This window comes from Nymphalis io, chromosome 8 (assembly GCF_905147045.1).
Source record: "Nymphalis io chromosome 8, ilAglIoxx1.1, whole genome shotgun sequence".
Taxonomy (NCBI): Eukaryota; Metazoa; Arthropoda; class Insecta; order Lepidoptera; family Nymphalidae; genus Nymphalis; species Nymphalis io.
This window is the reverse complement of record NC_065895.1, coordinates 6,702,869-6,717,437: the sequence shown is the minus strand read 5'-3', so window position 1 is coordinate 6,717,437 and position 14,569 is coordinate 6,702,869. Positions and strand designations below refer to the sequence as shown.

The 14,569-nt window shown below is 33.5% G+C and overlaps 1 protein-coding gene across 1 annotated transcript in view; it reads right to left on the bottom strand.

The window, feature by feature from the left end:
* Positions 1–1,728: 1,728 nt before the first annotated feature.
* LOC126770338 (mucin-17) overlaps positions 1,729–14,569 on the bottom strand; it is a 29,346-nt gene continuing 16,505 nt past the window's right edge. Inside the window, exons 3-7 of the mRNA XM_050489709.1 lie at positions 12,640–12,681; positions 11,866–12,072; positions 11,361–11,633; positions 3,806–11,258; positions 1,729–3,178 (exon numbers count right to left, since the gene is read on the bottom strand). Of these exons, the coding sequence (XP_050345666.1) occupies positions 3,073–3,178; positions 3,806–11,258; positions 11,361–11,633; positions 11,866–12,072; positions 12,640–12,681 (8,081 nt within the window). The 3' untranslated portion in view covers positions 1,729–3,072. The remainder of the gene's footprint in view (positions 3,179–3,805; positions 11,259–11,360; positions 11,634–11,865; positions 12,073–12,639; positions 12,682–14,569) is intronic.

The following is a 14,569-nucleotide window of genomic DNA, read 5'->3' as shown; positions in this document are numbered from 1 at the left end:
TCCTCATTATTTTTTTCTTTGGTGTCGCTTATTACCGCACAATGGAATACATGCAATATCGGTATATTTACGAGTACGAGTTCTACCGTGGCACCAGTGCTACAGAAACAGCTCGAAGGATTAATGATGTGTTTTCGTTCTCGAAATTTCGACCTCCAGCACCAACCCCGTGGACGCCGGAGACCAAAGTGGAAAATGAAGAATTAAAGGCTATTGTGGAAGCGGATCCATCACAAAGCACTTCAGAGATAGCCGCAGGCTTTGGGGTAAGTGATAAACCTGTATTAATCCATTTTGTTTAACACTTGAGCAAAGTGTTAAACAAAGTGGATTAATACCCACACAATAATGAAGAGATTTTAAACCGAATCGTGACTTGTGATGAAAAGTGGATACTGTACGTTAATCGGAAGCGCTTGTCGCAATGGCTGAATTCTGGAGGCCCGGCCAAATCCTGCCCTAAACGAAAATTGACTCAGAAAAAGTTATTTGTGAGTGTTTTGTGGACTAGCGCCGGTGTCGTTCACTACAGCTTTCTAGTATCTGGTTAAACGATTACGGCAGGTATCTATTGTCAGCAACTGCAAACCATGACGAAAGAACTAGCTGCTAAACAACCGAGATTGGTCAATCGCTCTAAGCCACTGCTGCTTCACGACAACGCAAGACCACACACTGCACAACAAACAACCACTAAGTTAGATGAGCTACAATTGTAAAGTCTGCGACATCCACCGTACTCCCCGGACCTTGCTCCAACAGATTACCATTTTTTCCGGAATTTGAACAACTTCTTACGAGGAAAAAAATTCAACTCCGATGCAGCAGTCCAAGCCACCTTCAAAGAGTTTATTGATTCTCGTCCACATGGTTTTTTTAGTAAAGGGATCAATGATCTACCTATGAGATGGCAAAAGTGCATAGATAAGAACGGTGTATACTTTGATTAATTAAATATGTTTTACAAAAAAAAAAGACTATATTGATCCCGTACAAAACGCCAATTTCATATGTAAGGACCTTATATAAGTTTACATAGTCTTTTTTAAATTTAATCTGAGATTTTGAGAGTTAAATACTTAATTGCCTTGCTAAAACCTCAGTTAATAATATTTCAAATTATGTCTTGTAATATCTTTTACGTAATCAAATGCAACAAGTTTAAATATTTTAATTGTATTAAGTGATATACTTAAGGATAAGACATCTTCCCATAGGCTTCAAGTCTTACCTATACGTTTTTTTAACCTTGTATAACATATTAAACAATACTAGTTCGTCGTCTCTGCTATTATATTTTATAATATTATTTATTTATTATGACATGTTCACAGATTACTTAAACACGGACACGGAAGAAAATGTAGTAAGCGTCAAAAGCTTCATATCGTCAGAAAAATAAAACGAAGGAGTATTACAAAAAAATCTTATATAGATTATTTATAAATGTAAATTATTATCCAATTTTTGTCTCATTCACTTATAGTATTACGAGTATAAATCAGAAAATGTAAAATACACATATGGCAAGTACTTCCCTCAGCTTTATCAACAGCTCGTGTAATATCTGACAAGATTGAGCAAATATAGAAATGAAACTGAATCTGTGAAAGTCCTTTTGATAGGGACATCAAATATTGTGAAATAACGTTAATCATATATTTATATTACACATAATATTTCGTATAATTATTATAAAAACACCTTTTGAAGAAATGAAAAAAATAGTTTGATTTGAAATATTTTATTTAAAACTCGTTTGCATAAGTTGTACAGGCAGCTAGATCCTAGCTATGAATGTTCGGTAAAAGATATAATTAAATCGAACAAAATAATATATAATTGACATTACATTTCATATTGAACTGCTGTTAACCATAGACAACTTTAGAAACAGTACAATTATCACCAGTTTAAACAAATATGTATCACTATTGCTATAACTTTAAATAAATAAGGAGATATAACTACAACCTCATTATACAGAAAAAGGTTGGTACGAATTAATGTAATCGATTATTTCATTTTAATCGAATAACAATTACAATAGTCGAGAAACCTCCGTACCCACCTCGATCTGCTTATCAAATATTAATATACTACCAGCACTTTTATATAAAAAGTTATAAAAGATTCTACTTTATCGTTTAGTTTTCATGTAAAGATTTTTCCAAAACGATTATTATCGGCCACTATTACTGAATAAGTGCTAGTATAAATCTCACAAATTAGAGAAAACAAGTAGTCTGTCATTTTCTCTAAGATGCGAAAATAAGAAAAGTGACGGCCAAGGCTGTATCGAAAATCGATGCATCGACTGAAACTTTTCAAAAGTGTCGAAAAGGGCCTTGTTTTACTCCTAAATTATAATAAGTAGTCACTGGTCTCGAAACATGGCTTAAGTACTATACATCTAAAATATATAAATTATTACAAATTAAGTAAGGCATTTACAACATCTGGAATCCTTAATTTACTCTATATTTACACGATATTAGAACATTTTGCATAGCATCGTGTAAAAATAAAGAATTGACTAAACTTATATGGGTAAAAAAAATTGTTTATAATATGTAAAATGGTCAAGATTTCGGCGATCTAAGCTGACCTATAAAGCTTTTTGTATTTGTAATGTATTACATATATATTGTAATTAGTTGGCACAGCTTTCTAAGGTCAGTTACATTTATAAATATTTTAAATTTAGAACATCTTTATAAGGGCGTAGTCGTTATAACTTAGCGCTATCGTTTGGCACTGACTTTTTACAACAATTAAACATTTATTACACATCAAAATTTAAAATGAAAATTTGAAAATAATTATATATTATACTTTAATCACAGTCATGGTAGACTTATTGTAAAATATTGGTTGTGCGTGCCACGATAATATGGATTTAAATTGTAAAATAATAGCGATTACTACATATGACACGAAATCTTAAACTAATTCATCGCGAAATTTGAGCATTATTCTTGTGCATAAAAGAATACATGAAAATTGATATCACAAAAATGTCAACTTCTATGATGATGTTCTTCATGCAGCTGAAAATACTTCTAAGGTTTTTCATCTTCGTCTTTTTGCGGAAACAGCGGCCGCGATCATTTGTCTCAACATCGGTTCCGGTGTGCAAGCTTTAGGATCACATTTCATTTGGCCATCGCCTCCACACCTGAAAAAATATTTATAGATTTTAGTGAATAATATTTTTCATTGATTTTCTTTCTTACCACTTAGATCTATCGATCGATCTTATATATCTTAAAAGTGACTAAAATATTTTATATACATTTCATAGAAATATGCTGCATTTGCTTAAATAATTAATACAAACTCTTTAGAAGGATATAATATAAAACGATATTTTTTTCTTATTTATAAAAGGCTAGACATACTTATTTGTTTATACATATTTTAAATAAAAATCCCCTTGCGCGTCCCCAAACTTAATAATTTAGCTGCGGTGTGTGTCTATTTACCACTATAGATTATTCGATTATCTCTCTTATAATACAATAAAATGGCAAATGGCAGTTCGACGCAGTTGGAAAGACTAACGGCTTTAACTGCTCTTTAAGGCTATATGCTGCTGAGAATTTTTTGTTTATATATATTTGTTAATAGTATTTGAACCATATATTACAAACTATAAATAGTAGACCATCGAGGCTGGAGTGTTATAAATATTATATATTGCTACTATTCTGTTTGCAGTGATGTTTAGTATTAGTTATGGAATTTAAATATTATTTTATGCGAATATGAATGAACTATTCTAATAATAATTGTCGATACTTACGTGCAATGCAAACATGGTCCTGATGAGGCCCGAACGACTTCTCCAACCTTATACGTATGACCTTTAATTTGACAACCTCTTCGTTGAGCTGCGCCTTTATAAGCATGTGGGAGGAAATGTGGAGGTAAGGTTGTAGTAGTTGTAGTTGTTGTTGTAGTAACGTTAAGTGTAGTTGCCATTGATACTGGACATTCATAACGTGGACAACAAAAGCCTTGTATCGGCTCCTCATGACATCCGTGAATAGGAGGAGGACAACTTTGTTGCAAGCAAATAATATCACTTCTAAAGCAGAAGCAGAAGTCACAAGGGTCGTCTCGTGGAATTTGTTGGGCGGAAACATAAACTTTCCCGCCATACCGACAGGTTCCCGGGCCAAATGCCTGATCTTCGTCAATATAATCAGGTTCTTGTCCATACCCACCAGTCGGAGGAAAATCTGGAGATGGTATTCCTTCATTACTATCATCGGTAAATCCAGGCTTAGGTACTTCCTCTATGGCTGGAGCCACGGTTGTATCAATAGGCTTATCTTTAGGTTTGGTGATATGTGAGGTCGAATACGTTGAGGTTTCTTCGTTAATTTTACTGGTTGTATCTTTTGCGAATTCTGATGTTTCTTTTTCTTCAAATATCTCCGGTTTCAGTGGTTTCTCGGAACTAATATCTTTATCAAATGAATCTGGTACATCCGGTAATGTTGTAGATGATATTTTCTGTATTTCAACTGATTCAGTTGTAAAATCGTTTTCCTTCATTACTTGTGAAGTTGATGTTACTATATTTTCCTCGTGTACAGTAGAATCTTTTTTAGTTTCTTGTGACTCATAAGTGGACGTTGATGTAGGTAATTTTTGAATTGGGGTATTTGTAGTTTTAATATTAGCATCAATTTCTTCTTGAATATCTGTAACTGGCTTTGTCTTGTCTACTTTCAATACGTCTTCTGTTGTTTTTGAAGGTTCACTCGTCTGGTATTCTTCTTTGGGTGTGCTTAAATCTTCAGAAATTTGATCACCACGTTCTGGTTGCTGTGGCTCATAATGTACTGTTGTAGCAATTTCTTCTAATGTAGCTTTTGTTGTAATTTCATCTACTACGCTGTGTGTATGTTCTTCAAGCTCAACTAAGAACGAAGTAGTTTTACTAAATTCTGTATATTCTGAGTCTGTAGTTTGTTTATTATCTTCTGTCACACTTGAAATGTCATATATTTCTGATGATGATTGAGTAGGTACATTAACATTTGACAAAGGTGTCGGGGATATCTCAGTCGCTGTTTTATTCGTTTCTTTTTGAGTTACAGACTCGTCAGTTTGTAATTCGATAGCCGATACTGTACTGTATATATCTGGTCGATCTGTTTGTTCTTTTTCTGGAACTGTTGTTATAGTGCTAGAATCTTCAGTAATTGAAGTAATTGATTCATCCTTTGTATCTAACTGTGATTTATTGTCTGTGATTAAAGAGGTTGGTTCTGTGTGATGTGAAATTTCTGTTGTTTGCGAATATTCCGTTTCAAATTCGTTTGTTGTGGAAACTTTTACATCGTTGGAAACTACAGTAGTTAATTTTTGGTAATCTGTTTCAGTTGGTTCTGGCACTTTAGTTATTTCTTTTGACGATTCAGTACTACTATCCTTTTGATCACCGGTTTGTGTTTCGGTAGTCTCAATTTTCTCAGTTAAGGAATCAGTTTCGGTTATTTCATGTTTTTCTGTAATAACATTTACATCAGGCAAAGTGTGTATTTCAGTGAAAACAGGAATATCAGTAGGTTTGTGTTCTTGTTCTGCAACATCAGATTCTTTTGAGTCTGTGAGAGGGACTGTCGACTTATCTGTAAGAATATTTTCAGTCGAAGTGTGTGTACGAGTGTCATCTTCAATATGCTCCTCTTCTGCTACAGTTGGCTTAATAGTTGTAATTGTATGAGATTCTGCTTCAAAGGATTCTGTAGATATTTCTTTATCTGTTATCATTTCATGGTGATGTATTTCAGGAAGCATCGTAGAAGGTCCTTGTTGGGTGGTTCCATACAGTTCAGTGACCTCAAAATCATCCTTTTCTTTATCCAATACTTTTGGAGGTATTGTCGAAATTTCTTTGCTGATCAATTCAGTTGTTATCTCTTCTTTCGGTACTAAAACAGTTGCTTGGTATTCAGGAGGATAAGAAGTATATTTTTCAAAATCTACAATCGATTTCACTGTTGTTTTTTCCTTTTCTGTGTTAAATGTTTCATCTTCTTTTGTTACAAATGTAGTGCTTAGTATTTCTAATTCTGGTGGAGTTGTTTGTAAGTTAATTACTGGATCAATTTCATGAACTTCCTTCTCTGACGTTATTTCTTGTTCATCTGCTTTTTCTACCTCTCCTAATGAAGATAAAGTAGTCTCAGGTATTTTGGAAGTGGATAAATATTCTGGATTTTCTGTCGTTATAATTTTTTCTGAGCTGATTGTTTGATATTGAGAGTTTATATCTTCAGGATTTTCAGACGCCTGTGTTTGTGGTTCAGTGGTGTACAAATCGGATATCATTGTCTGGTCCTTTTCCGTTTCTGAGAATTTATCATCATATATTTTGGTTGTTAATTCCATCTCAGCTTCATTCTTCTCTGATATTATAGTTTCTTTTTCACTGTCAATATCTGTAACTAATAATATGGGCGATGTTGTAATTGTTTTCTCTTCTTCTTTTTGAACAGTTGTAGGTGTTGTAAGTGGTTCGTTATCTTCATCAGATCCTGTTAATTGTTGTGTCTCATCTAGTTTTTCTTTTTGAATAGGGCTTGAGTCCGATTCTTTGGATGTTATATAAAAGTCTGGCAGTTCAGTAACTCTTTCTTTCTCTTGCTTATCTATTACAGTTTCCGTTGTGCTAGATTCATCATACTTTGTATACATTTCTGGTTTCGTTGTATCTACTTCCATAGGAATTCTTATTTCAGAAGTATCTTGTAAATTTGTTTTTTCAGTAGATACGTCATATGAAGATTGCAAAGTTGATTCTTTGGCAATATCTTCTACGGTGCTATACTTATGCGTTGATGGTAGTAAGTTATCTTCTTCTGCAACAGTTTTTTCGGTTGTTTTATATAGTTGGCCATCAATGATCACAACTGTGGATTGTTTATCAGTATCCAGATCAGTTATTAGGCTCTCAGTAACGTATGATTGAGGCTCAGTTTCTTTTTCTTCTTCAGGCACTAAGCCAACTGTTGTTCTTTCTATATCTGGTAAAGCAGTTTCAGACTCTGTAAGTAATGTAGTATCCTTCTCCTTCTCTTGTTGTTTATCTTGGGGAGAACTGGTGGTTATTTCATTAAGTGTATTTTCTTTTAGTATATTTAGGTCTGTTGATCCTTCAAGCTTGTCTTCAAAGAGAGAAGTTATCGTAGAAGAATCTAACTGTGGCTGAGATTCTTTTATTGTGTTTATTTTTTGAGTTTCGCTTACATACTGTATAGTTGTATGATCACTTTGGCTTGTGGAATAACCAGAAGTTGTTTTAAGAGATTCATCTTTTTCTTGAGATGGTTGATGAGTAGTGGTATCCATGGCATTGTCAATACTTACTGAAGTTAGTTTTTCTTGCATTTCTGTCGATGTTATTTGAGGTTTTTCTTCACTTTCTAAAGGAGATTTGGTCTGTTTTTCGGTAACTTCAATGACCTCTTCAGTAGTTATTCCTTGAGTAAACATATTTTCTTTTAACGTTGTCGCTAATTTGTGAGATTCATAATCCAGTTCATCGACTTTATTTGACTCGCTTGTAGGTAGTATAAAACTTTGTTTTTCTGTTATAGTTTTAGCTGGAGTGGATTCTGTCATATCAACATCTAATTTATCCGTTAAACTTACACCAATCGCAGCAGTTGATGTTTCGAAAATAATATCATCAGAAACATGCGAATCTTTCTCAATTGTCGGTTTTTCTGTTTCTTTCGTAAGGATGTCTTGTTCTTCGGTTATATTTATCGTGGTAATGGATTCTCCCGCTAATGTTGTAATAATTGTGGGTAATTCAGAAGTAATCTCTTGTTTTATTTCATAATCCTTGGTAAATGATTCTTCGGATGTAGTGCGTATTTTTGGAATTTCTGTAATCGGTCTGATTGATGTCACGTCTAATTCTTTTATGACTTGCTCCGTTGTTTCTGCATGGATATCTTCATTTTCCGATTCAGGTTGTACAATTTCATGAGTAGTTTCTTCGGATTTTGTTACTAAGGTTTCCGAACTCTCAGTGAAAGTGAATTCTTTTTCTGTAATGGGTTGTTCCGTCATCTCTAAGTTATATTGAGTTGTAGATAGAGTATTTTCATGCTGTTTAGATAATTCAGAAGTGGTTTGTTCTAATTTAGTTGTAATGTATTCAGAAGATTCAGTGTATGTTTCATGTTTTTCAGTTATAATTTCCTGGGGTGTATGTTTAGGAACTTCATCAGATTTTGTTTGCATTTGTAAGGAAGCTTCCGTCGTCCGATCAATTAATTCCGTAGTAACTTTGATTGTATCTGTTGTAACTGTATCATCTTCTGTCTCGTAAAGTTCAGTAGATTGAGTAGCATCTGGTGCTTGACGATTATCGTCTGTCATTTCTTCTTGGGGCTTATATGTTTCTGGTATTTCAGTGGGTTTTTCTTTTTCTATTTCTACAATTTCTTTAAGAGGTTCATTTGTTGTTTGTGGTAATTCGTACATTTCTGTAGCTTCATTAAACTCTATTGTGGTTTTCTCTGTTACTTTAGTTATAACTTCAGTGGAAACGGATGACGTTTCATCTTTCATTCCATACATTTCTGAAACTTGTTCTATTGCTTCATCTTTTTTAGTGTCATCTAGGCTTATACTAGAGGTTGTTGATTTTTCAATTTCAATTTCATTTTGTTTCGGAGGTTTGGTATATTCACTTTCCTTATCCGTGACTGATTCTGTTACTGTTGCATAAATATCAACTTTTTCAGTTGTGATTTCCTTTTTATCTGTAACGTTGTCTTCAAACTTATTATCTGGAGATTCTGATGTTACATGGTAACTCATCTCACTCTCAGTTGACATTCGATCTGCTTCTATGGCTTCAGTTGTCTTATCTTTACTGTCGGGTAATTCCGAAAGTTCGGTATCTTGTTCGACACTTGTTTGTTCTGTCATTTTTATATATTCGTCTTTTGGTTGTGTATCTGTATCAGCCTTTTCTGTGCTTATCAAAATTTCAGTTTTTTCTGTTATACTCTGGGCCGTTGGGGATTCAGTTTTGTCATTCGTTAAAGTTTCTGACACTGTCGTGAATTTGTCTGTAACATCCGTTTCTTTCTGAATCACTACTTCCGTTGTCGGATTTTCTGATATGTTCTCATCCAGCAGTGGTAAAATAGTTTTAGCTGGGTATTCAGTATCAACATCTAAATCAGTTAATGAGATTTGTGTCACTTTGTCAACCGACATTTGTTCAGTGGTGAAATCTGTAACTGGTTCTTTTTTAGGTGGTAGTGATGGTTTGTCCTGTGTTTTGCAGTCAGGTTCTGTACAATCTGCTGGAGTCTTTACTTCCGTTTCAGGAATTTCGTGTTTTTCACAGATATCATCTTTGCAGTCCGCTTCTGCCTGTTTGCATTCACCATTTTCATTACAAATTAATTGCGACGTATTTTCTGAATCAGGTAATTTTTGTGTACCTATCTCAGTTACTGGCTCAGTTAAACAATTGTCTCCTTCACAGGAAACAACAGGCAAAACTTGACATTTATTATCGGAGCAATCTTGTTTTATAGGAGGCTGTTGTGACTGATCGTCACATTTATTTAAGCCACAGTCACTTTGTTCTTGTTTTTCCGAAGTTTTATTTAAGCAATCGACAGTTGTGCACTTGCTTGGTGGTTCGGAAATTGCTTTTTGTTCTTCATCTAATATGCAGTCTTGACCACTGCATTCGCCAGGAGCAATAGGCTTAGGACTTTCTGTACCAGACATTTGGTTATGAGATTCTGGAGGAATCGTTTCTTTAGCACTGCAAACATATGTTGGACAACAAGCATCAGGAGAATCATAAATGGGTTGGCAATCACTCATATTTTCCATATATTCTGGTGGGGAACTGCAAATTATTGGGTCACATTTTATTATACTGCTAGTACACTTACAACTAGTATGGCAGTTGTTAGTACTGGGAACAATTGTATTATTACTGTATGTTATTCCATTTAATAAACAGTCTCCTTCTCCGGGTATTCGACCAGGAGCGGATGAAATCGGAATATTGTCATCAACTTCGTTAATAACTGGGTTGACCGAAGTGGTTTCAGGTGTATCTATTTTATCAATAGTAGCTGTAGTTATACTGGTTTCTTCGGAAGTTGCTGGGAGTGCATCATCAGGTTCAATTTTTATAGTAGTACTTGATTGAGATTGGTCTACTGTAGTTGTTTCTTTTTGTTTTACAATTGCGATATCTTCAGTGTATATTTCTATAGACTCTGTTGTACTTTGACGCTCAGGTTGTAAATTAAAATCTGTGCTAACTTCCAATAAATGCTCATCTTTGAACGTAGTTTCATCGACTAAATCAACCACAGTAGTTGGTAACTTTTCGTGTTCTTTGACGGTTAGAATTTCATCAGCAACAATATTATTATCTTCTTTCCTGAACGCTGATTCAGTAGTTATAAATTCATCTTCCTTAGAAATTGATCCGTGCACAGTCTTATAATCATCAGAATCAGTAGTTATTAATTCTTTAACGGTAGCTAATTCAACATTTGCTTCTGTCGTTTGTGTCATAACATCTGGTTGGTCGGTAGTTTCGTCACCAGAAATGATATCTAGGATTGTGTTTTGATCCTTATCATGTTCAGTAGTTTGGCTTATTTTTATTTTTTCTGTTGTAACTAATAAAATTTCGTCGGTAAAATCAGGAGTGACTTTCTCAGTAATTACATCCTCTATTTTGGTCACTTGGTTATCTCGTGTATCATCTTCACCACTGCCTTCAATATCTGTTTCAAATGGAGTTAACTCTGTGAAAGATTCATCTGGTTCATTCCTATATCCACTTCCTTCGACTCCAACTCTTCTAGGTGGTAGTGTAGTCTGGTCAACATTTTCAGTGGTTAATTCAGTACCTTGGTCATCTCCTTCGCATATGTAAGTATCTGGACAACATTGGCCATGACGTGGGGATAGCGAAGTACAATTTTTACCTTCATTTTCCATAGGTGTTCCGCATTCTTGTACTACGCAAACAATGTCTCCTTTCATACAGTAACAATGTTCACAAGCTTTTTCCGTTTTAATTAAAGTTCCATCTGGGAAAATTTGGTTATCATGAACGCAATCTTGGCTTATCTGCGTAACTGGCATTACTGTAGTAGTTGTCAGTAAGAACCCTGGCGTCGGGCGTACAGTCGTGGTCATATCGTCCAGCAGAAGGATTTCGTCTTCTGGGTGATCTAAAATAAAAGGTAATATATTAATAAATATATATGTATTTATTTAGGCAAACAATTTATATTCTAATAACGTTTGCGTATTAAATCGAAAAATATATTTACCACAAGAATACCGTACTGGACAGCACACGTCCTTATGATAAATAGGAGTACAGCCATCAACATGTAAAGTACACTCTTGCATAACACACGTCGTCATATTGCGAATACAGTAGCAATGTTCGCAAGGTTTATTTGGAGTCGATGGTACTTTAGCACCTTCAGAGAAGTATTTTCCGTTAATACTACAACCATATTTGTCAAGTTTTCCAACTCCAGTTGTTCCATATTCAGCAGGCGAAGATGTCGAAGTCGATGTGAGTAAGTCAACTGGAACTAATAATTATCGATTGTGATAAAGTGAAGTGAGTGTATGATAATAATCTTATAAAATGTATTTTGTAAATTAAATATATATATATATATATATATATATATATATATATATATATATATATATATATATTGTATAATTTACTTAATACATACTTCGTACACATATAAAGAAAAAAACATATATCAGTTAATTACTATTATGTTATAATTTTATCAAATAATTAGGACTAACCGTCAGGGCATGTGACGATAGGACAGCACTGGTCGGCTCGTTTCTCCACTGTACAATCTTGGCCAATGGGCTTCGTAAATGGACATACTCTTAAGTAGCACATAAGCATCCGATTATGACACGTGCAGTTGAGGCAGGGTTCGTTTGTCATAATTCTGTCGCCCTCTCCGTAATGCTGGAAGTTGTAATAACATCCTTCAGTCGGACCTGAAATTTAGAATTGAAATTTAAATAATTGCTATAATTCTAAGTTTTGGTTGGTAGAATTTTTATGATTTTTCCTTTGTTATTTTGAAAACTGTGTGGACTCCTAGAATCAGATTAGATCTGAAAATACAATAGTATTCGTAATATGTCCATTCATAAATATATTGCGTGAAGTATATAAATACGTTCCTGAATAGAATGATCGCTGGTAAATAATATAAATAGTTTTATAATAAAAATACAGAATTATAATTAAATTACAGGTAATAGATTATTTTACAAAATGAAAAAAAATTGTATGAAACAATCATACTCGCTTATATATACGTTAGTGATGTAAGTGATTTTTTTATTTATCTATTAAGAGAGAGCTCTATTAAGAGCCTGTAGGCTCACATTTTTCTAAAGATTGTATTGAAAGTATATATTTAAAGTTTAATTGAGTGTCAAGAAATTATAATGTTATTGACTACGAGGTCCTATTGAAAAATCTCTTCTCCTCAAAGGAGGCGAATATTTGACAGATATTTAATATTCAGTTGATTAATACGGATATATTATTCTTACCATCCATTATCTCTAACGCAGTCTGGTCATTAGATGTCGGTGCTGAAAAAAATAAATTTACGTTATTATTAACGACAATACCTCAACAGTAGTTACTTGTTTAATTTTTATATAAATTTAATAACTACTTAATCATTGGCAAAAACAATCAATTCACAAAAAAAACATGAAACTTATAAATGAAGACGTGTACTATTCAAAATAAAAAGAATATAAAGTTATATAGTTTGTTTATCGTCTAAGAAAATAAAATAAATTACTAAAACAGATTTATGAGCTCATTTTTATTCATATATTCTATAACTAAAACAAAAATACGAAAATTACTAAAATTAAAAATATTATCCATTTCCATTTCTCCCTTGGTAAAATTATTTAAATTACTAAATAATTAAAATGCCAATAATAATTAACCTCTTCTGGGAATAAATTATACTTATTCATAGTTCATGTATAATCCATTACGTTGTAAAATTGATTATGGTTACGTTGATAGTTAAAATAATAATAGGTATGTAATACAGTAAAGTTGTAAATGTAGAATGTTCTCAGAATATTTTACTGCTGCTTTTATGAGCTGACTTATTAGGAGCATTACAGCTGGACAGGATATTAACTGCAAATCACTCGAAAGTCGCGATCGGTCATCGTCATAAGTCGTTTTACATATCCGTTTTACTGCGTATAATTACTGCAAGCTAGCGGTGGGGCGACAAAGCTGTAATTAAAGTAACGGAGAACGTCGTTAACGTCGGAACCGCAGTTTTGCCGTTTCGATCCGAGGGCATAAGTCATACGCCGCAGGAGATTCTTGGTATATAATCGATTTTTGGTTATGATACAGCGAGTTGTGGTGCCGTTAACTTTGTGGCAAAGACGCCCATTACTTTGCCGTATAGTTTATTGGAAATAAAATTTATGGTCACAAGTGCCATAAGTATGTTCAATTTTTATTTATTATCTTTTATTATGTTTTTAACAATCTTAGTTAATAATATTTCATGTTAATAATAAGTAGCATTAGTTATATTTTAGATTTTGTTGTTGTTGATTTCAGCGTTGTTTTATTGGTCACGAGGTCTGATAAAATTTATGTTTGTAGACGCCTCTGCGTAGCAAGTTGCTTGCTGAGGCAGCTTGCGAGCGCGCAATACTTTTCTAAAGCTCCTCTATGTAACGGTTATTTTAAAAATAAATTATATATCACGATTATTATCTATTATCGTTCATACAATCAAAATGATAACCATACAACGGAGATTGACATCTTAAAGTTTTCAAATAAATATTATTTTACTTTGTATTTTCTTAGTTGTTTATCTTCCCATGTAAGTTATAAATATAACTTACATGGAAATAAGGAGGTATAAAACACATTTTTTGCCATTATTAAGCAATATTAGTATTGGTATATCGTGGTATTAGTAGTACCACGCCATTTCCCATGTCATTAAATGAAAAGATTATATCACAAGTAAATACGCGGTTAAAAAAGGCTTTGCACGAACAAAAAACTACTTATGCAAAATCGTGCGCTTAGAAACATGGTCGAAGCAATCGAAACGAGGAGGTAGCATGAATTTAAAATTTGCACTACATTAATATGGATTGTTGTTTCAATGAATGAATGTCGTCGTGGTCGCCATGCGTGATGAAGTTCACACGGTAGACCTAAACATTGTAGGACGCATTTGAATATACTTCCTATGTAAAACATAAATTCAGTACGAATTCTTTGAAGTAACCGTGCTGCGGATACTAAATCTTCGTGGACTAAAATAGTATTATCTAATGATATGCGCAGGCAACTGTAACGACGTTCACGCGGTTCTTCCTAAGACTAACAATATAAATTAATTGGGCTAGGTGACCCAGCTCAATTGCTTTATATTGCATTATACATCAATGAATCGTGACATATTCAGATATT